The sequence below is a fragment of the Desmodus rotundus genome, chromosome 12 (assembly GCF_022682495.2).
Source record: "Desmodus rotundus isolate HL8 chromosome 12, HLdesRot8A.1, whole genome shotgun sequence".
NCBI lineage: Eukaryota > Metazoa > Chordata > Mammalia > Chiroptera > Phyllostomidae > Desmodus > Desmodus rotundus.
The window spans coordinates 77,105,251-77,127,839 of NC_071398.1; the positions used below are offsets into that span (position 1 = coordinate 77,105,251).

General features: G+C 41.3%; 1 protein-coding gene across 1 annotated transcript; it reads left to right on the top strand.

Moving 5' to 3' along the window:
- The first annotated feature begins 56 nt into the window (after window positions 1-56).
- On the top strand, window positions 57-21,768 carry ACP6 (acid phosphatase 6, lysophosphatidic). Its single transcript, XM_024572476.2, is given in 10 exon segments — window positions 57-144; window positions 147-234; window positions 236-270; window positions 15,126-15,173; window positions 15,176-15,212; window positions 16,053-16,185; window positions 17,371-17,507; window positions 19,608-19,697; window positions 21,324-21,489; window positions 21,628-21,768. Coding segments are annotated over 10 exon segments (963 nt in total).
- Window positions 21,769-22,589: the final 821 nt, after the last annotated feature.

A 22,589-nucleotide genomic window follows, 5' to 3' on the forward strand; every position in this document is an offset into this window, starting at 1 on the left:
AGGGTGTGTGTCCCCGTCCTGCAGCCTCTACAGAGGGCAGCCAAGGGGCTTCCACCATGATTACCAATGTCTTCTAGGGGCACATGTGGGTATCTTTGGATGTTCTGGCTTTGCTGGGGTACTTTATCTACCAGTGGCTGGTGGCCCGGCGCAGCTGCGTCCACCGCATCCCGTGGACCGCAGCCTCCTGGAGTTGAAAATGGTGCAGGTTGTATTTCGACGCGGGGCGCAGAGTTCTCAAGCTTCTCCCACAGGAGGAGCAGGTCAGAGGTGGGCATGGGCAGGGGCTGCTGGGGCAAGGACCGTAAGACCAAACAGTGGCAGGGCAGGCACCCACCCGGAACACCCACCTTTGGAATTTTATCCTCATGGAGCAGGGTTCATGCTTTTGGTCCGGGCGAAGTGAAAACAGCAGTAGCCACTTCATCCCTTAGGAGCGAAGATGTTGGCCTGGAGCTCGCTGCTCCTCAACCCACTGGACCCTCCAGGTGCCACGCCTAGAACTTCGAGTTGGGCCTGGGATAGCTGTGCAGTCTGTGCCCTAGCACAGTAGTACTGCGTCGCTTCTGGTGCATATAAATCGCCTAAGGATCTTGTTAAAATGCAGATTCTGACTCATCAAAGGTAGGGTAAGGCCTGAAATTCTGTATTTCTAACGAATATTTGGGTAGCTTTGAGTAGAAGAGTGTAGTGCATTTCTGTGTGACCATTTTGAAAGTTGTAGGAGTTGCAGTGACCTTTGTACCAGGAATGATCCTAACTGGCATCAGAGTAGATAACAGAAATCTATGATTTGGGAACAGATTTTTACAATGGCTTCCTCTCAGGATTTGCTGGAGACCATTTGAGATTCTTTGTTTTTAAAGATTTTTTTAAGTTGTTCAAGTACAGTTGTCTCCACTTTTGCTCCACCACTGACCCCCACCCCAGCCATCGCCACCATCCAGCCTTGATCCTACCCCCTTTGGCTTTGTCCATGTGTCCTTTACCCATGTTCCTTGACAACCCGTCCCCCTTCTCTCCCCATTATCCCCTCCCACCTCCCATCTGATTACTGTCAGTTTATTCTTAATTTCCATGTCTCTGGTTATGTTTTGCTTGCTTGTTTTGTTTTGATTAGTTTCCACTTATAGGTGAGATCATATGGTATTTGTCTTTCACTGCCTGGCTTATTTCACTTAGCATAATGCTCTCCAGTTCCATTCATGATGTCACAAAGGGTAGAAGCTCCTTCTTTCTTTCTGCTGCATAGTATTCCATCCTATAAATGTACCACAGTTTTTTGATCCACTTATTTACTGATGCCACCTAGGTTGCTTCCAGCACTTGGCTATTGTAAATTGTGCTGCTATAAATATTGGGTGCTTAGGTTCTTTTGGATGGGTGTTTCAGGGTTCTTAGGGTATAATCCCAGCAGCGGAATTCCTGGGTCAAAGGGCAGTTCCATTTTCAGTTTTCTGAGGACATTCCATACTGTTTTCCACAGTGGCGGCACCAATCTGCATTCCCACCAACAGTGCACTAGGGTTCCCTTTTCTCCACAACCTCATCAGCACTTGTTGTTTGTTGATTTGGTTTTGATGACCATTCTTACCAGTGTGAAGTGATATCTCATTGTGGTTTTAATTTGCATCTCTCTGATGGCTAGTGATGCTGAGCATCTTTTCATATGTCTCTGGGCCCTCTGTATGTCTTCCTTGGAGAAGCGTCTGTTCAAGTCCTTTGCCCATTTTTTAATTGTGTTGTTTGTCTTCCTGGAGTGGAGTTGTGTGAGTTCTTTATATATTTTGGAGATCAAACCGTTGTCCAAGGTATCATTTGCAAAGGTATTTTTCCATACAGTTGGTTCCCTTCTCATTTGCTGATGTTTTCTTTAGCCATGCAGAAGCTTTTTATTTTGATGAAGTCCCATTTGTTTATTCTTTCCTTTATGTGCCTTGTTCTTGGGGCCATATTGGTTAAAACAGTGCTGCATGGAATTTGAGATTTTCCTGCCTATGTTTTCCTCTGGGACTTTTATGGTGTCGCAAGTTACAGTTCAGTCTTTATCCATCTTGAGTTTATTTTTGAATATGGTGTAAATTGGTGGTTGAGTTTCATTTTTTTGCATATAGCTGTCCAGATCTCCCTACACCATTTGTTGAAGAGGCTATTTTTGCTCCATTTTATGTTTCTGCTCCCTCTATTTAATATTAATTGACCATAGAGACTTGGGTTTATTTCTAGGCTCTCTATCCTGTTCCACTGATCTATGTGTCTGGTCTTATGCCAGTACCAGACTGTTTTGATTACTGTGCCTTGTTATATAGTGTGATATCAGGTATTGTGATCCCTCCTGCTTTCTTCTTCTTTCTCAAAATTGCTGTAGCTATTCAGGGTCGTTTTTGGTCCCATATAAATTTTTGAAATGTTTGTTCTATATCTATGAAATATGTCATTGGTATTTTGATAGGGATTGCATTAAATCTATAAATTGCTTTGGGTAGTATGGACATTTTGATGATAATTCTTCCAATCCATGAACATGGTACATGCATCCATTTATTTATGTCTTCCTAAATTTCTTTCTTCAGTGTTGTGTAGTTTTCTGAGTACAGGTCTTTTACCTCCTTGGTTAGGTTTATTCCTAGGGACTTTATTTTTCTTGTTGCTATAGCAAATGTTTTTTTTCCCCTGATTTCTGTTTCTGCTATTTCATTGTTGTATGAAAATGCCTTTATTTCTCAATATTGACTTTGTATCCTGCTGTTTTGCCAAATTATCCTATTAGGTCAAGTAGTTTTTTGGTGGAGTCTATAGGATTTTCTCTGTACACTACCATGTCATCTGCAAACAGTGACAGTTTTATTTCCTCCTTTCCAATTTGGAAGCCTTTTATTTCTTTTTGTTGTCTGATTGCTGTGCCTAGGACTCCCAATACTGTGTTCAATAGAAGTAGTGAAAGTGGACATCCTTGTCTTGTTCCTGATCTCAGTGGGAAAGCTTTTAGTTTTTGCCCATTGAATATGATGTTGGCTGTAGGTTTCTTGTATGTCCTTTATTATGTTGAGGTATACTCCCTCTATTCCCACTTTGCTGAGTGTTTTTATCATAAGTGTGTGCTGTACCTTATCAAATGCTTTTTCTGCATGTATTGATATGATTGTGTGATTTTTATGTGTCCTTTTGTTTATGTGATATATTACATTTATTGATTTGTGTATATTGTACCATCCTGGCAGAGTGGGCTAGAGACACCTGAGAAGAGACTGGAGATGGAAGATTTAGGAAGAAAACTGAGAGTGGCTGCTGAGATCTCAGTATGGAGTCATCCACCACAGGTCAGCAGCCATCGTGCTCAGGCAGAGCACTCCCCTCTAAGCTGTAGCAGCCTGAGGGGAAACAACAGCCCCAACCCCAGGAGAGACTCTGCCAGGGCTCTGTGGTACTTAAGCCTGACTGCTGAGTCTGTTTGAGATTCTTTTGAAGGCTTCTGATGTGCTGTATCTTCAGGCTCTCCTTTTCTATATTGGGTTTCTATACATCTTGTGCAAGGGACTTAAGGTATGAGAAGAGTTAAAAAGTGGCTAGTCTTGTGTTTATAATATCTTTAAAAATATACCTGGTTTGGTCAGGAAAATTATAATTACAAATAATTAGTTTTCAAAATAATTACCTTTTTTGTATTTATCTCTTGGGGGAGAGCCAGTGAAGGTTTCTGACCTTTCAATGCAGGTAGGCTTATGACTTAAGAACTGGCTGTTGAATGAAGATTACCAGTAATACGCAACCTGAAATCCTCAGGCCCCCAGCTGTTACACTTAGCTGTAGAGTGTTTTTGCATTATCAGTCCTCCAGTTAATGTCAGAGCAGATTCAACAGCATGTCCAAACCCGGTATTAGGCATACTCTTCACTATCATAGGTGCTTTCCAGAAACCTTTTAGGGCTTTGTCCTCACATTGTACACCTGAAAACTGAGTTTTCAAAGCTTACCACAGATGAAAGCAAAACTTTAAAGTACTTCCCACATAAATAAATCTTGGGTGACACTTAATTCTACTAACAGATTACTAGTTAGCCTTTCTATATTGCTATATACCACTTTCTGGTACTAGACTTTCTTTTCATTCTTCCTCCCTCCCTCCCTTCCTTCCTCCCTCCTGCTCTCCCATTATCTCCCTCCCTTTCTTCCTCTCTCTGTCCCTTATTTTGCCTTTTTATATTAGGTCATTACATTTTCCTTATGATTTTGTACATAGCCCATCTCCTGTGCACTCCCCCTTTATTCTTGTTACAGAAAAGCTAGAAAATAACATATAAGAATAGAAGACTCATAGTAAAGGCAAAGTTATCAGTAGTAGCAGAGAATAAAAAGTTGAATGTCTAGTCCTGGACTTAGTATGTATAGTATATGTACTCTCTAGAGAGCCTAAAAAAATTAGATTTTTGTTTAAGGGTTTCTTCTGAGCTGGGGGTGGGGGATGATTAGTATCTTTTGCCTTTATGTTGGAAGGGGCAGTTGTAGCTCAGGTAGAATGCCAGTTTCATTCATCTTCTGTCTTTATAGCCATGAAATAATGGAACATCTGAGTCCATGTCCTCACTTTGCAGTTAGGAAAGGCACATTGCCTCTTCTGCCTGCTTACATTCTCCAGACTTTACGCAGATGCACTAAACATCTTTGGTTATCTTATATGAAGTCTTGTGCATAAAAGTGGGAAGGTGGAAATAACTTTGTATTTAAGCTATGAGCTAGTGTCATTGACCTTCTCTAGCTTGTTTCTGGAGCTCCTCTCTCAGGTTTTCTTTCTGTCAAGATCCAATTTGATAGAGCTGGGAATTTCTAATCTTCCTGGTTCTGCTATTAATTATAATCAAAAGGGATTGCCTAACAATAATTCTAAAACTAAATTGCTTTGGTTGATGTTTCCAGACTTCTGTCTGGTGTCTAGCTAAACATGTGATGAGTCACTTCATTCAGTTATATCGGAAATCCACAGAGAGTAGCATTGTGTAAAACTAGATGTTTCACTGAGTTTTTTAGGGCTTCAATGACTGTTAATTTGTCTTCCTTTAGCTATACTCTGGAAATAAAACTCTGAAACTTGACTGACCATTTTTTCTGATCATTAGATTAGATCCACATACACTTTCAAAAGATAAATTTGTCCCTGCTTTCAAATTTCCCTCAGCTCCCCTCCAGATGGTGGCAAAATGGCCTCCAGTTAGGCAGCTCACTCTATTTTTGTAAAATAAAATCCAACTTATCTCAGTTCCACTGCTGATTAAAGCATTTGGTTCTATATTTACTTGATAATGTAAATGAGCTGGGAAGCATGATGCCAGTCTCATTGTTGCTTAATATCTATCCAAAGTTCTGCTAAGAGAAGGGTTTTCAGGAAGCATCACATGAATGATGTGCTGATCAATTTATTCACTCCTCTGGAGCAGTGGTCCTTAACTTTGGTGGGACATTAGACTCAATTGGGGAGCTTAAAAAATACTGATACCTGAGTTTTCCCAGATATTCTGATTTAATTGATCTAGAGCATTTAGACTTGGTAAAAGCTTCTCTGGTGAAGCTTTAAAAAAATCTGGACTGGAGAGCCTTTAAAAAGTTGAGGCTCTACCCCTAGGAGATCTGGATGTGATTAGCTCAGGATGGGGCTCAGGCATCGGTAACTTTTTAAAAATTTCCCAGTGATGCCAGTGTGCAGTCAAGGTTTAGGACCATTGTTTTTTCCTAAAATCTACACTTGGAAGGTTTTTGTTTTATTTTAAGTAGATTTTTCATTTACTTGGAATGTAGCATATCGATCCCAGAATAGTATTGTCTTCACAGCAATGGACTTTGGTGAGATGCTGTCCTTAGGTTTTTGACGGAACAAAATGAGAAACAGTCCTACAGAACTCATTGCTGTGACTACTGGAAAGATGCTCATTACATTACTGTAGCCTCTTTATGAGGACCCTGGGGTGGAATTTAACTGTTCACCTTAGAAATGGTGGGTTTCTCCTGAACAGTTGGCTTGCTTTTATCTTTAAGCTTGTCTAGCTGATCAGGGTTCTTCTTTTACATAAAAACTGGAAAGCTTAGTGTTGAATCTTAGTTCACCTGCAACAATATATGGATTTTTACAATGTGCATTTTTGAGTAACTTTATCACTGTGTACACTTTATTTTTTTTAAATGGGGTATAAATAATTAAGTAAAATTATAAAGTTAGTCTTTGTCAGTAACACAGGAACAAGAATGAGAGTATGTATGTGGGGTGGACATTATGTATGGAACTGATGGACCCTTCATTCTTGAAAATCTGAAAACAGGTACTCTACACTTGCCAATACCTGAATTTTCAGGGGTCATTCAACAGACACATCAAAGATCATCTGTTGGCAACTATTCCTAACAGGAGGAGATTTCTTGTCTTTTCTTTTTTTTAAGATTTTATTTATTTATTTTTAGAGAAAGGGAAAAGAGGGAGAAACAGGGAGAGAAGCATTGATTTGCGAGAGAAAGATCAATTGGGTTGCCTTTTGCACAGCCTCAACTGGGGACCTGGCCCACAGCCCAGGTATGTGCCCTGGCAGTTCAAGAAAATTGAAATCATGTCAAGCATTTTCTCTGACTACAAGGGACTGAAACTACAAACAAGTTTGATGGAAAGAATCTCAAAACACTCAAACTCATGGAGATTGAATAGCATGCTATTAAACAATGAATGGGTCAAGAATGAGATTAATGAAGAAATCAAAAAGTTTCTGAAAACAAATGAAAATGAACTCACAACAACCCAAAACTTCTGGGACACAGCAAAGGTAGTCCTGAGAGGGAAGTTCATAGCAATACAGGCCAACCTTAAAAACATAGAAAGATTTCAAATAAATAACCTAACACTATGCCTATAAAAACTCAAGGAACAAAGAGACGCCAGAGCAAGTAGAAGGAAGGAAATAACCAATATCAGAGCAGAATTAAATTACATAGGGACAAAAAGCACAATTCTAAGGATCAATGAATCGAGGAGCTGGTTCTTTGAAAAGATAAACAAAATCGACAAGCCCTTAAGCAGGCTCATCAAGAACAAAAGAGAGAGGACCCAAATAAACACATTCAGAAATAAAAGACGAGAGACTACAACTGATACCACAGAAATACAAAGGATTGTAAGAAATTACTATGAAGAACTATATGCCAGGAAATGTGAAAACCTAGATGAAATGGATAAACTTCTAGAAAAATATAACCTTCCAAGAGTCAAAGAAGAAGCAGAAAGCCTGAACAGACCCATAATACCTGATGAAATTGAAACAGTAATCAGAAAGCTTCTGACACACAAAAGCCTTAGACCAGATGATTTCACAGGACAATTCTACAGAGCATTTAAGGGAGAGCTAACCCCGATCCTCCACAGATTATTTCAAAAAATTCAAGAAGATGGAAGACTCCCAAACTCATTTTATGAAGCCAACATCATCCTAATCCCAAAACCAGATAAAGACATAACAAAGAAAGAAAACTTCAGGCCAATATAGCTGATGAACATAAATGCTAAAATCCTCAACAAAATATTCACACCTCATCCAGCAATGTGTTAAAAAGATCATACACCATAATCAAGTGGGATTCATTCCAGGGATGGAATGATGGCACAATATTTGCAAATCAATAAACATAATACACCACATAAACAAAAGCAAAGACAAAAACCACATGATCATATCAATAGATGCAGAAGAAGCATTTGATAAGGTACAGCACCCACTTATGATAAAAACACTATGCAAAGTGGGAATAGAGGGAGCATTTCTCAACATAATAAAGGCGATATGTGAGAGACATACAGCCAACATCATACTCAATGGACAAAATCTTAGAGCTTTCCCACTAAGATCAGGAACAAGACAAGGATGCCCTCTCCCACCACTCCTATTCAACATAGTATTGGAAGTCCTAGCCACAGCTATCAGAGAAGAAAAAGAAATAAAAGGCATCCAAATTGGAAAGGATGAAATGAAACTGTCACTGTTTGCAGATGACATGATAGTGTACAAGGAAAATCCTATAGACCCCACCAAAAAACTACTCAATCTAATAAATGATTTTGGCAAAACAGCTGGATACAAAGTCAAAATCCAGAAATCAAAGGCATTCTTAACATCAACAATAAAATATCAGAAACAGAAATCAGGGAAATAATCCCATTTGATATAGCAACAAGAAAAATAAAGTACCTAGGAATAAACCTAACCAAGGAGGTAAAAGATCTATACTCAGAAAACTACACAACACTGAAGAAAGAAATTAAGGAAGACACAAACAAATGGAAGCATGTACCATGCTCATGGATTGGAAGAATTAACATCATCAAAATGGCCATACTACCCAAAGCAAATTATAGATTCAATGCAATCCCTATTAAAGTACCCATGACATATTTCACAGATATAGAACAAACATTTCACAAATTCATATGGAACCATAAACAACCCCGAATAGCTGCAGCAATTTTGAGACAGAAGAAGAAAGCAGGAGGTATCACAATACCTGATATCAAACTGTAGTACAAGGCCACTGTAATCAAAACAGCCTGGTACTGGCATAAAAACAGGCACATAGACCAATGGAACAGAACAGAGAACCCAGAAATAAACTCAAGTCTTTACGGTCAACTAATATTTGACAAAGGAGGCAGGAGCATAAAATGGAGCAAAAACAGCCTCTTCAACAAATGGTTTTGGGACATCTGGACAGCTACATGCAAAAAAATGTAACTCGATCACCAACTTACGCCATACACAAAAATAAATTCAAGGTGGATGAAAGACTTAAATGTAAGTCATAATACCATAAAAGTCCTAGAGGAAAACATTGGCAGGAAAATCTCAGACATTCCACGCAGCAACATCCTCACAGACATGTCCCCTCAAGCAAGGGACATAAAGGAAAGAATAAAGAAACGGGACCTCATCAATACAAAAAGCTTCTGCATGGTTAAAGAAAATAGCATTAAAATAAAAAGAGAATCAACCGTATGGGAAAACATATTTGCCAATGATACCTCAGACAAGGGTCTGATCTCCAAAATATATAAAGAACTCACACGACTCCACTCCAGGAAGAAAAACAACCCAATTAAAAAATGGGCAAAGGACTTGAACAGACACTTCTCCAAGGAAGACATACAGAGGGCCCAGAGACATATGAAAAGATGCTCAGCATCACTAGCCATCAGAGACATGCAAATTCAAACCACAATGAGGTACCGTCTCACACAGGTCAGAGTGGCCAACATAAACAAATCAACAAACAAACGTTGGAGAGGATGTGGACAAAAGGGAACCATAGCGCACTGTTGGTGGGAATGCAGATTGGTGCAGCCACTGTGGAAAATAGTATGGAATTTCCTGAGAAAACTAAAAATGGAACTGCCCTTTGACCCAGGAATTCCGCTGCTGGGATTATACCCTAAGAATCCTGAAACACCCATCCAAAAGAACCTATGCACCCCAATGTTCATAGCAGCACAATTTACAATAGCCAAGTACTGGAAGCAACCTAACTGCCCATCAGCAAATGGGTGGATCAAAAAATTATGGTGCATTTACACAGTGGAATTCTCCACAGCAGAGAGAAAGTAGGAGCTTATACCCTTTGCAACAGCATGGATGGAACTGGAGAGCATTATGCTAAGTGAAATAAGCCAGGCGGTGAGGGACAAAAACCATATGATGTCACCTTTAACTGGAACATAATCAACAGAAGAAAAAAGTAAACAAAATACAACCAGAGACATTGAAGTTAAGAACAATCTAACAATAGCCAGGGCGGGGGTGGGGGGTGGAGGCGGGGACAGTGGGTAGAGGGGATTACAGGAACTACTATAAAGGACACATGGACAAAACCAAGGGGGAGGGTGGAAGCAGGAGAGGGAGGTGGCTTTGGCTGGGGTGGAGCAGAAATGTGGGGAGAAAATGCAGACAATTGTATTTGAACATCAATAAAATAATTTTTAAAAAGCTAGGAAAGATCAATGAGACCGAGAACTGCAGTTTTGAAAAGATAAAGATTGACACACCTTTAACCAGACTCATCCAGAAAAAAAAGAGAGACCCCAATTCAATAAAATCAGAAATGAAAGCAGAGTACCACCTGACAGAACAGAAATTCAAAGAATTATAAGAAAACATTGAAAACAACTATATGCCAAAAAAGTGGACAATGTAGATGAAATGGATATATTCCTAGAAACATATAGTTATCTAAAACTGAATCAGAAAGAATTAGAGAATCTGGATAGACAGATTAGAACTAGTGAAACTGAAGCAGTAATTTAACAAGAACAACAACAACAAAAAACTTCCTACAAATAAAAGTCTTGGACCAGATGGCTTCACAGGCAAATTTACCAAAGATTGGAAGAACACCTATCCTTCTCAACCTCTTTCAAAAAGTTCAAGAGGAGTTAACACTCCTAATCTCATTTTATGAGGCCACCATTATCCTAATCCAAACTAGATAAAGACACTAAAGAAACAAATTATAGGCCAGTATCCCATATGAGCACAGATGCTAAAATCCTCGACAAAATATTAGTAAACTGGACCTAGCAATACAGTAGTAAGATCATATGCTATAATCAAATGGGATTTATTCCAGGGATGCAAGGTTGGTAAAATACCTGCAAATCAGTAAACATGATATACCACATAAACAAAATGAAGGATAAAAATCGTGGTCATTTCATTATGTGTAGAAAAAGCATTTGAATAAACCCAGCACCCATTTATGATAGAAACTCTCAGCAAACTGGGAATAGTACTGAACGTCCTAGCCACAGCAATCAGAGAAGAAGAAGAAATAAAGCTGTCATTTGCAGATGACATGAAACTGTATATAGAGAACCCTAAAGATTTCACAGAAAACTAGAACTGATAAATGAATTCAGTAAAGTAGCAGGACACAAATGCCCAGAAACCAATTGCATTTTTACACCAATAATGAACTAATAGAATGGGAAACTGAAAATACAATTTCATTTACAGCTGCTTGAAAAACATAAATACCTAGGAATAAATTTATCCAAGGAACTAAAAGACATGTACTCAGAAAATTATAACTACATTGAAGAAAGATATTGAAGAAGGTACAATTAAGTAGAAGCATATACTGTGTTCATGGATAGGAAAAATTAACATTATTAAAATATCCATACTACCCAAGCAATCTATAGAATCAAGAGGATTCCTATAAAGGTACCAGTGGCATCTTCCAAAGAACTATAAGAAATATTTCCAAACTTTATATGGAACCAGAAAAGGCCCCACATAGCAAGAGCAATCTTGAGAAGAACAAAGTTGGAGGAATCACACTACCTGGTATGAAGCTATACTACAAGGCCATAGTAATCAAAACAGCATGGTACTGGCACAGAAACAGACACATAGATCAATGGAACAGAATAGAGAGCCCAGAAAGACACCTACAGCTTTATAGTCAATCAATATTTGATAAAGGAGGCAAAAACATACAATAGGGTAAAGATCGTCAATTCCATGAATGGTGTTGAGGGAATTGGACAGACACATGAAAAAAAAAATGAAACGACTACCTTCTCACACCATACACAAGAATAAATTCAGAATGAATTAAAGACTTAAATACTAGACTTGGAACCATAAAAATCCTAGAAGAAAATATAGGCAGTAAAATCTCAGATGTTTCTCATAGCAATAGTTTTTCTAATCACCTTGGGTGGGGGAAACAAAAGAAAAAAAAAATGGGACTACATTAAACTAAAAGGTTTTTGCACAGCAAAGGGATCCAACAAAATGAAAAGATAATACACTGAATGGGAGAACATATTCACTGATACATCTGATAAAGGCTTAATATTCAAAATTTATCAGGAATTGATAAAACTCAACACCAAAAACAAATCCAATTAGGAAACAGACAAAGGACTTGAATAGATACTTCTCTGAAGAGTACATGCAGATGGCCAGTGGACATATGACAGTATGCTCAACATCACTAATCAGAGAAAAGCAAATTAAATCCACTATGAGATATCACCTCACACCTATCAGAATGGCTATCATCAATAAATCAAGTGCTGGTGAAGATGTGGAGAAAAGGGAGCCCTAGTGCACTGTTGGTGGGAATGCAGACTAGTGAGGCCACTGTGGAAAACAGTATGGAATTTCCTCAGAAAACTAAAAATGGAACTACCCTTTGACCCAGCAATTCCGCTGCTGGGATTATACCCTAAGAACCCTGAAACACCCATCCAAAAGAACCTATGCACCCCAATGTTCATAGCAGCACAATTTACAATAGCCAAGTACTGGAAGCAACCTAAGTGCCCATCAGCAAATGAGTGGATCCAAAAACTATGGTATATTTACACAATGGAATTCTATGCAGCAGAAAGAAAGAAGGAGCTTATACCCTTTGCAACAGCATGGATGGAACTGGAGAGCATTATGCTAAGTGAAATAAGCCAGATGGTGAGGGACAAATACCATATGATGTCACCTTTAACTGGAGCATAATCAACAGAAGAAAAAAGCAAACAAAATATAACCAGAGACATTGAAGTTAAGAACAATCTAACAATAGTCAGGGGGGAGTGGGGAGTGGACAGTGAGGAGAGGGGATTACAGGAACTACTATAAAGGACACATGGACAAAATCAAGGGGGAGGGTGGAGGTGGGGGAGGGAGGTGGGTTTGGCTGGGATGAGGTGGAGGGATGGGGAGAAAAGGCATACAACTGTAATTGAATAACAATAAAAATTAAAAAAAGAAATATAAGAATTAGTGAAGCTCTAGAGATAACTTTGATAAAACAATGCAACAACAACTACCCTACCCACAATCAACTAGCAAAGTTTGTTACAGGTGTAGAGAGAAAAACACAGGTATTTCAATAGCTGGGCAAAAGTATGTGAAATGACCCTTGACAAGAGAATTTGTTTTGAGTGTCCGGACAGGGGAGAAATAGTAAGAGTATGGGATGGAAACAAGTTGTACCTAGAGAGAAAACCAAATTTGAAATGAGAATATTACAAGGAAAGAGGAAGGTAAGATGGGCTAAGGGAAAGGAGAGGCAAAATATTTGAATTGAATACACTATAGTATAAAATCTAGTGACTTATTATATACAAATTTACTGGGCAAGAAATGAATGTTATAAAGCTATGCAGGAAAGAAAATATCACAAATCATGAAGAAGACCACACTGGCTTTCATATCCGTAGTCTCTTGTATTCACCACTGTTTTTTTTTCTTTCTGGATCTGCCTCTGGTGATGTCAGATGTTGACCCCATCTGACCTTAGGCAGCCTGTTAGATACTTCCTGTGATCTGCTGTCACTGGCTGTCTCTTTCAATTGTTAATATGGTCCCTCTGAACTCGGCAGTCAGGTTTAAGCACTGCCGGGTGGGGCTGAATCCCTCCTAAACCGAGGGCTATTTTTTCCCCTCAGGCTGCTGCTGCTTGGAGGGGAGTGGTCCGCCTGAGCAGGATGATTGCTGTGAATGGGGGTTGGCCCCAGACCAGGATCCCAGAGGCTACTTTCTCAGTTCTCTCCCCAAAGCCTCGGTCCGCAGTCTCTCTTCAAGTCTGTAGTCCACTCTGCCCCACCTTTGCCAGTGATCTACTGTCTCTGGCTGTCTCTTTTGGTTGTTTATCTGGTCACTAGGACTCAGAGGTCAGGCTTAAGCACCAAAGGTCTGGGGCAGAAACCCTCCTGGGGTCGGTGCTATGGTTTCCCCTCAGGCTACTGCTGCTCAGAGGCAAGTGGTCTGCCTGAGCACAAAGGCTGCTGCCATCTGGGGGATGACTCAGTACCAGGATCCCAGCTGCTACTCTCTCAGCTCTCTCCTCAAGGCCTCCGTGTCCCCAGTCTCTCCTCAGGTTTCTGCAACCCACTCTGCTCCTGTCTTTGCCTGAGCCCCAGGTAAGTGGCTGCAAATGAAAATTTGTGTGTTGGCCCTTTAAACGGCCCTTGCGTCTCCAAGTGTCTGTCCCCGGCAGAAAGCAACCCCACTGGTTGTTATCTGTGTACTCTGGGCTCTGGTGTTTTAGGCTGGGAATCCTAGCTTAGGGTTTAGACCCCAATCTTTGGGCGATCCAACCAGCCACTTAATTATCACACCATTGCTGCTGCCAGTGGGTGCCAAGCCAGCCCTCTCGAGTCTCCACTGCACTCCTTACCAGACCAGTTATGCCAAAGCTGGTTCTGTATATCCGAAGTTATGTGCTTCTCTCTGGCTACTGCTCAGTTGTTTGTAGTGGGTAATTTCTCCACAATTTAGTTGTAATTCCAGAGTGGTCCTGGGAGGAGGTCAGTGTCACTTCCATTCACTCCTCCACCATCTTCCTCCCTCCAGGAGCTATTTCTTTTACCATCAGAGAAGGTCAGGCTTGAGCTATATAGATAGGGGAGCTGCCACAGACCCTTGCCATATCTGGCACAGAGCCAAGCAAGGGGAGGTGTTAGAACACCTTCTTTGAGCATTGATAAGAAGAAACAAAAGTACTTGTGAGCTCTGAGCAGTAGGGAGATGCTGCGAGGTATAAAAGAAACATTTTTTGTAGTCTAATCTTTGGTTCCTGGCAGTTTGTCTGGAAGACTGGCTTTCATTTTGAGCAGGGCAATGATGTCTGAGAGGATTTGTGGCCTTGTGGTCACCTTTCTTAGATTGTCATGTGATAAGTCACCATATAGGATTGACTGGAAAGCAAGAAAGTCACCTATTCTTGTAAAGTCGGGAATGGCCTGTTTATTAGAAAGCACAAGTGCTGGTAGTTCCTGGAGATCAGGTTTTTTGGAATGGGTCAGGAAAGTGGCGGTCTGATTTAGGTATGTACCTGCTCTAGTCTATATGTGGCCCAATAGGAGGAGTTGTGCCAGACAGAACAAGGCTGCTACTTGTTTTCTCCATTGATCAGACCATAGGAGAACTGTTGGCAAGGTGAAGGCATGTTGAAGGCATTCACTGTCCTTAAGGAGTATCCTTAATGATCTGCCTCCTGGAGCAGCTCCATCTGTAAAGACAATGAGAAGAAGAGGGAGGAGGTGCTGTGAAGACCAAACTAAAGCCTCGTCTTTCCCCTGCTTCCCACCTCACTTCCAGGACCCATTGTTATCCACACTGACGAAGCAAGTTCTGAAGTCTTGTACCCAACTACCAGAACTGCTGGAGCCTGTGGGAAAGAACCAGGTAACTACCCTGGGTTCTTGCTCACCACTGGGGGACAGACAGCCTTTTACTACTTTTGGTGGCAGGACTCTGCCTGAACTGAGGGCCTGCCTGGGTTTACTGTGATGGTGGATTAGGGATAGGAAGGATGGCATTACACTCAGGTCTAACTCCACTGTCCAGGAAGTGAATAAGCTCTTGCTTGCAGTGGTACACTCATAGTAAAGGGCCAGGAAGCCTGGAAAAGGCCATGTGGTGGGCTAGAGAGATGGTACATACAGCCATGAGTGGGGCTTCGCTGTTTCCAAAGCATTATTCTCTTGACTATCTTGAGCCCTCCTCAGATGGAGTAGATGAAGAAACTGACAGGTTAAATAGATGATTGAACCAGTCATCAAACTGCAGATCCAGATGGGCAAGCAGAAAACACAGATTTCCTTTCTCTTACCAACGTGCTGCTGTACAGATAGGTTGGTTCGGGCTGATGGCACTTTTCTTCGTCCAGGAATTTCTGGGCTATGCTAAGAGGATAAACTATGTGTTCCACAAAAGAAAATGAATGCTGTTTTCAAGCAGACCTATGCTATGCTTGCATCATTTTTTACATAATAAAAGAAAATGCTGGAGTGGGATTTGGAAAATACGGGCTTTTATTCTAGCCCTGGTACTTGCCAATTTTCGCAAGTCATTTCTGACCTCATAGAGCCTTAGTTTACTCATCTGTAAAGTGGGAATAATGACAACTAACCCCTATGAGTTGTTATTGAGGATTAATTGAGATTCTAAATGATGAATGAGATATACTTTGTAAACTGTTAGTCACTATATAATATAAGGAAATACTTTTTATTTTTTTGACAGAGGCCAGAGGCAGGCTGCCTTTTTGCAGCCAGTAATATCAGAGGATTTGAAAAAGGTGAAGGGGGGGATGGGCATTGCCAGTAGTGATGGAGTGGACTTCCTCATTCTCCTTGACAATGTGGCTGCTGAGCAGGTGGGATGACTGTCCTCCTTGGGCTCTGAGGGTGGGAGAGCCTGGCATGGGTAACTGGATGGCCTGGCCCCTAAATAGAGAGAAGTGGGTGGAGGCCTCCTGGTTTGGAGGCAGCTGTGAGAGATAGGGAACAATCAAGGAGGACTCTTCATCAGAAACACAGACATTTAACTCTAGATCAGAGTTTCCTGAAGCATGTTCCCCAGAATACCAATGATGTGAATGTGTGTGTTATGAACAGGCAGAGGTGGGGTGTGTGGTGGGAAGGGAAGGATCGTTGTCTAAAAATTTTGGAAAACCTGTACATTGAGTCACCTTTTGAAGAGTCTATATGCACATTAGCATATTAAAGAATCTGAGAAGGCAATAGTGAAGAAAACTTGTTAATATTTATGTTTTTCCCAAACTTATTTAGCCATAGAATTTCTAAAAATCTAATAATACTGAAGACTACACAATAGGAAATGCTTCTCTAGATTCAAAATTTAAACACCCAAAGGCCATATAGCCTGGATCCTCCTTCCTTCTCTGGTGAAGATAAAAGTATGCCCTGAAGGCAGAAATGCACCTTGTGCCTATGTGTAAAATAGGTTTAAGGTTGTAAGACAAGAGTTTATGACATATTTATGTGCCATATTTTCTGGAAATTATTTTGGTGAAAATGAAGGCCATGAGTTACTTGAGTTGTATTTTATTCATCTTTTTTTTGTTTACAGTTTAAAGAGTTTATTTATTTATTTTTAGAGAGAGGGGACTGGAGGTAGAAAGTGAGGGAGAGAAACATCGATGTGAGAGAGAGAGACATCCATTGGCTAATGAGCACGCTCCCAACTGGGCACCTGGCCCACAACCCAAGCATGTGCCCTGACTGGGAATGGAACTGGTGACCTTTTGGTTCACAGGCCAGTGCTCAATCCACTGAGCCACACCAGCCAGGGTCTTTTACAGTTTAAAAAATACAAATGTTTTTCATTTTGAAGTAGATGGGGAGCCATGAGAAAGGGAAAAAACCTTTTTTTCTGGGCCTTGAAGATCTCTAGGAATAGCGTCTGAAGGGCCTTGATGGACACAGCTTTTAGAGAAGGCCCTTCCCAGGCTCCTGAAGGCTCTATGAGAGCTGATCAGCTGCTAGGCTCAGTGAATGAGAAGCATTTCTTTCTAAAACTGTACCTGTGGCCCTTTCAGGTGCATGGCCTCCTGAACTGTCCCATGCTGAAGAGATTTTCACGCATCATTGAACCGAGAGCTATGGACACGGCCTTGTATGCGCAAAGTGGAGACAGATGAGAGGCCTCTTCAGCTGCTGGCATTAAGTCAACTTGGTCAGGCCTTCCAGTGTGTGGGGAAGGGGGTTCATCAGGCTGCTCACAACCTGCCAGCTGGCATCTCTGTGTGCATTGGCAGAAATCATCCCATTCTGCTGGCTTACTGAGAGTTCTTAACACTTCCAGAGCTGGAACTGGTGCCCTAGTACTTCCTTTCACTGTTACACAGAATCAGGAGCCACCACTTGATTATCTCTTAAGTACTGACTTATTCCTATTGCTGTAAGTTTCAAAGGATTTGGAGTGGGGGAACTGAAGCAAGAATAATTATTGCTCACTTTATTCATTGCCTCACAATTTATAAATAATTTTCACATTTTTGCTGTGAGATATGTGTCATTATCCCTGATAGGATCCACATCCTGGCTTTATAGTTGAAGAAACTGGGCCTGAGGGATGTGGGCTACCTTGTTTCATGTCTCAGTTCAGTTAGCAAGTGGCAAAGCCAAGACTGGAACCCAGATTTTCCAAATATCAATCCTATGTTTTCTCTGTATTACTGATACTTAAGAGTTCTATTTTTAGGCCTGTTTCCTGAGTATCAGAATGGACAGTTTCTCTTTTACCAAATTACAAAACAACACCTTTTTCTGATTAGTTAGGAACACTCAGCTTGCACTCAGGTTAGGTGACTTGGTAGAGAAGATGGGAAATAGAGGAACAGCCCTGGGAAGATGCATGGGAAGAAAAAGCAGCTAACATTTCAAGAATTTCCAGTCTATTGCATGAGAATAAGAGCCTCTGACAGCTTTTCTTTCACTCAGAGTCCATATGTCCACTTGTACACTCACACAGGGCATCCAGAAGGCTCCAGCCTCACCACTCAGCATGCTGCCACTACCTGTACTTTCTACCTTCCCTCATCTGTTCCTGAAGTGACCCCACCAGACTTAAATTGTCATTGACTGTCCTCCACTCCATACACACATTATAGTAAATATTTTAGGCATTGGCGTATGCTTTATCTGTTGGAATTACTCCTCTATACTCATGTAGCTTGAAAGCAGCCATAGATAATACGCAAACAAACAGACACAGCTATGTTCCAATAAATCTTTATTTACCAAAACAAGCAGGTGGATTGGATTTGACCAATGGCCATAGTTTGCTTTCTCCTGGTGTAGTGCATTTTAAACAAGACCTGATTCATTATCCTTTACATTCCAATTAGTTCTGGTTTCATACAATGATGTTTCTTCAAACACAAATGGTTACAACTTCACAATACCATCAAACTTGGCTTGGCCTGTGCACATTTTCTGGAAAGTGTATGTTGCATATAGTATTGGTTGCCTAGTCCTCATCCATTGCTTCAACCTTCCTTGATTTATAAAGGTGGCCATTTATTCAGTCATCATGAATAAGGATTGGCTTAAGCCAATCACAACAACTCCATTCCCTTTTGTCAGTGATTGGGTTCTGGGAATTCTGGGAGAAGGGTATTTTTCTCCTCTTTAATAAAAAGTGAGAGACACCAAAACCAAGTCTTTTGGCTGCTTAGTGGCTACCATATTGCTTTGTTTTCTTCTCTGAGATGACATGCTTTGAGTAGCAGTAGCCACCTTGTGATCATGAGGTGACCAGCCTGAGAATGAAAGTGGTGGAGCCACAATGCCAATCATGCAAGCATTACCACTGAACTTCTTATTAAATCATATCTGTAAATAAAAAAGGTCCTTATGGTCTATCTCCGAAGAAGGAGGCTGGTACATGGGAAGCATAGTTTAGGATGTGGTTCCTTCACATTACTTTTCTAATTTGGAGTTCCTGGAAGTCATGACACCCTGCCTTTCCCAGCTTTGTTCTTTTATTCCTGAAGGCCTAATTTTGTATGACTTATCCTGGTCAGTCCCATCTCAGCTGTGTTCATGCCAGGCCTGTAACCTGGTGCTTTTGTTGTTGGAAATGTTTGTGCACAGGGAACCCCCAAACTTGAGTCAGCACTGTTTTTCTCCTTCCAGCCTGTTGCTGTCCCTAATGCTTTACTTGTCTTTTTCTCATTGGACTAGTGAACTCCTCAGAGGCAGAACTAGCCTACATTCCCTGTATGCTCAGTAAGCTAGGTGCTTAAATGTTGTTTCCTTGCTTTAGGGAAAGTCTTCAGATGGCAGTAGAACCATTTCTCCACCTCCTGGAGAGCAACCTGCTGAAAGCCCTGGACCTTGCCACTTCACCTGGCAAGAATAGGTTCCTGACACAGCAACTCAGCTTTGGGCAGCTGAGGGCAGTAGGGGGCCTTTGTCTGTAGGAGGGAACTCAGGTTTTAGGGGAGCAAGAACCAGGCTGTCAGTGATTGAAAGTAGATGTGTAAGAGGCTACAAGTCCCAAAGAAGTTCACAACATTTTTACCTTTCCTACTGCTACATCTATCCTACCACGTTTTGAAATTTTAATTTTACCTAAAAGAACCCTAAATTTATTTTTCTATTTTTTTATAATTGAACATGTGTCACTCTGGCTAGTGTGGCTCAGTGGATTGAGTGTTGGCCTGCAAACCAAAGGGTCGCTGGTTTGATTCCCAGTAAGAGCACATGCCTGGGTTACCGGCCAGGTCCCCAGTAGAGGGTGCTTGAGAGACAACCACACATTGATGTTTCTCTCCCTCTCTTCCTTCCTTCCCCTTTCTCTGGAAATAAATAACATGCTTTTTAAAAATCTTTTAAAAAAAGAAAAAAAATGTGTCAGAGTAACTAATTATGATATCACAATGATTTAATACTATAATAGGCCAAAATAAAGATAATTGGTTAATAGATTTTTAGTTTGAATACCTTCATCAAGTGAAGGGTATAACAACACTAGGCATTGTAAAATGTTGGAAGTGGCCCATGAACTTCCATCACCACTTCCGTAGAGCCTGGAAGCCCAGGTTAGGGACCACAGGTCTGCAAGCCCAGACACTTGCTAAGCATAGTGTAGTCTACAGAAGAACAGTTTTACCATGACTTGGAAGCTTGTTAGCTTCTCGGGCCCCAGCCTGACCTCCTGAATCAGACCCTGCATTTTAACAAGATTGCCAAGGGAAAGACAGGGGACAATTAGTTGAAACAGGAACGTTCAGGAACTTAGACCAAGATTTATAATAGCAAATTATGGGAGTGCCCATCCCTGTCCATCACAGTACTCATGATGACGACACATTTTTTCCTGTTGGCCTTTGCCACTTTGTCCTCCTTGGCCTTATATCTGTAGAATACTATAGTACCCAATGCTAGTATTCTAGTTTGGAGGTCAACAAATAAAATCCTTGATCTTTCCCAAGAGCTAGATAGAGGGGTCAGACAGATACAGATTAAAATAACAACTTTATTACTGATTAAAGCCATTTGGAGAATGTTTTGAGGACCAAACAAGTCCATTAATATTTCTTTGAAATGAACTTAATTCCCCCAAAATGCAAGCTTCCCCAACAAGGAGGAGTGCTTCCTCTACTAAACTCATCACATAGCTGAGTAGAAAGAACATTTGCTATAGGCAGGCTGGTTCCATAGAAAAGGGCACAAGGCACACATGTTCATTTTCTTCTTTGAAACTCACCAGGGGAGGAGTGAGTGGGTGGGTAGGTGAGCCAGTGGACAGGAGGAGGTCAAGATACCTACTCCAGTGGGGATCCTGCATCATGAAAACATAGGAGTGGGAATAAGGCTTCTCCCACCATCTACTTCAAAGGAGTTTCATACCAGGCTCAGCTGACTTCTAGGTTATCACCTGGTTTCTGAGGCAAGTGTTATTCCTTACTGAAAGGAGGCAGGCAATGTCCTGGCCTCCAGAATCCTGAGTAAAGATTTGTGAAGAACTGTTTCTGCACTGCAGAAAGCTGTACCTCTACGCAACTCATGACGTGACCATCATTCCTCTGTTAATGGCCCTGGGGATTTTTGACCACAAATGGCCACCACTTGCTGTTGACGTGACCATGGAACTCTACCAGCACCAGGAATCTAAGGAGTGGTTTGTGCAGCTCTATTACCATGGGGAGGTAAGGCCTCTGAGGTGGGGTTGGGTGATGGCTAGTCACCCTTCCCCCAACTTCACCCACCTGCTTTTAAGCACCAAGTCTCCCTCCTCAGGCCCACTGGAACCTCTGTTGATATAATTAGCACTCTGAACCCTCTAGGGTGACTCATGGCTGTGGCCCAGGGAGAAGTCAGAACTTGGCATACAGAGGCAGGCTGGGATTCGTGCCTTATCCCAGTTCTCCTATAAACTCCTTCTAGTGATAGGAGTACCCCACTCTTCTGTTTCTGCCAGGTTGTAACATCCTAAGAAGCCTATTTTGAAAATTAATGATGGTGTTCTGGGACGTGATTTGTGCTGTCAGTACTCTTGATACCTTGGCTGCCTCAGCAGCTTGCTGTCCAGGGCAGAGGCTAGAGCAGTCCCAAGGATTAGACCTTTAGCCCTTCCAGCTCTGGGCCTAACTTGACCGTGTCTTCCCAGTCAGTTCAACAAACATGTCTTGAGTGACTTTTACAAGCAGACATAGTGCTGTTATTCTGGAGGCTGACCGAGTAGTGGGGTCTTCTCGGCTGTAATATGTGTGCATGCACAGACCATAGGGCACAGCTGAAAACAGTAAGACAGGGTCCTGGCCCTGGTGAGTAATGTTTCTTCCACAAGAGCAAGTGCTGAGAGGTTGCCTTGACCAGCTCTGTCCACTGGACAACTTCTTGAACACCATGTCAGTTTACACCTGAAACCCAGAAAAATACCACGCGCTCAGCTCTCGAGCACAGGTGATGGAACTTGGAAATGGAGGGTGACTGATTATCCAAGCAGGATGTGTTGATTTTTAAATAAAATGCCTCTATACCATGCCTCTGGCTATTGTGTTTGGAAAAGGCAGGAACAAGAGTTAGTGTGCTTTAACATAAGGTAAGGGTATTTCCTTCCTACAGGTAATATTAAGGTCTCTTTTTCAAAACAAAAATTTTTTAGAGAGAGAGGGGAAGGGAGGTAGAGTGGGAAAGAAACTTCTATGTGAGAGAGTAACATTGACCAGGTTGCCCTTTGTACACATCCTGAAACTGCAACCGGCAATCAAAAACGTGACCTTTTGGTTTGTGGGACAACACCCAA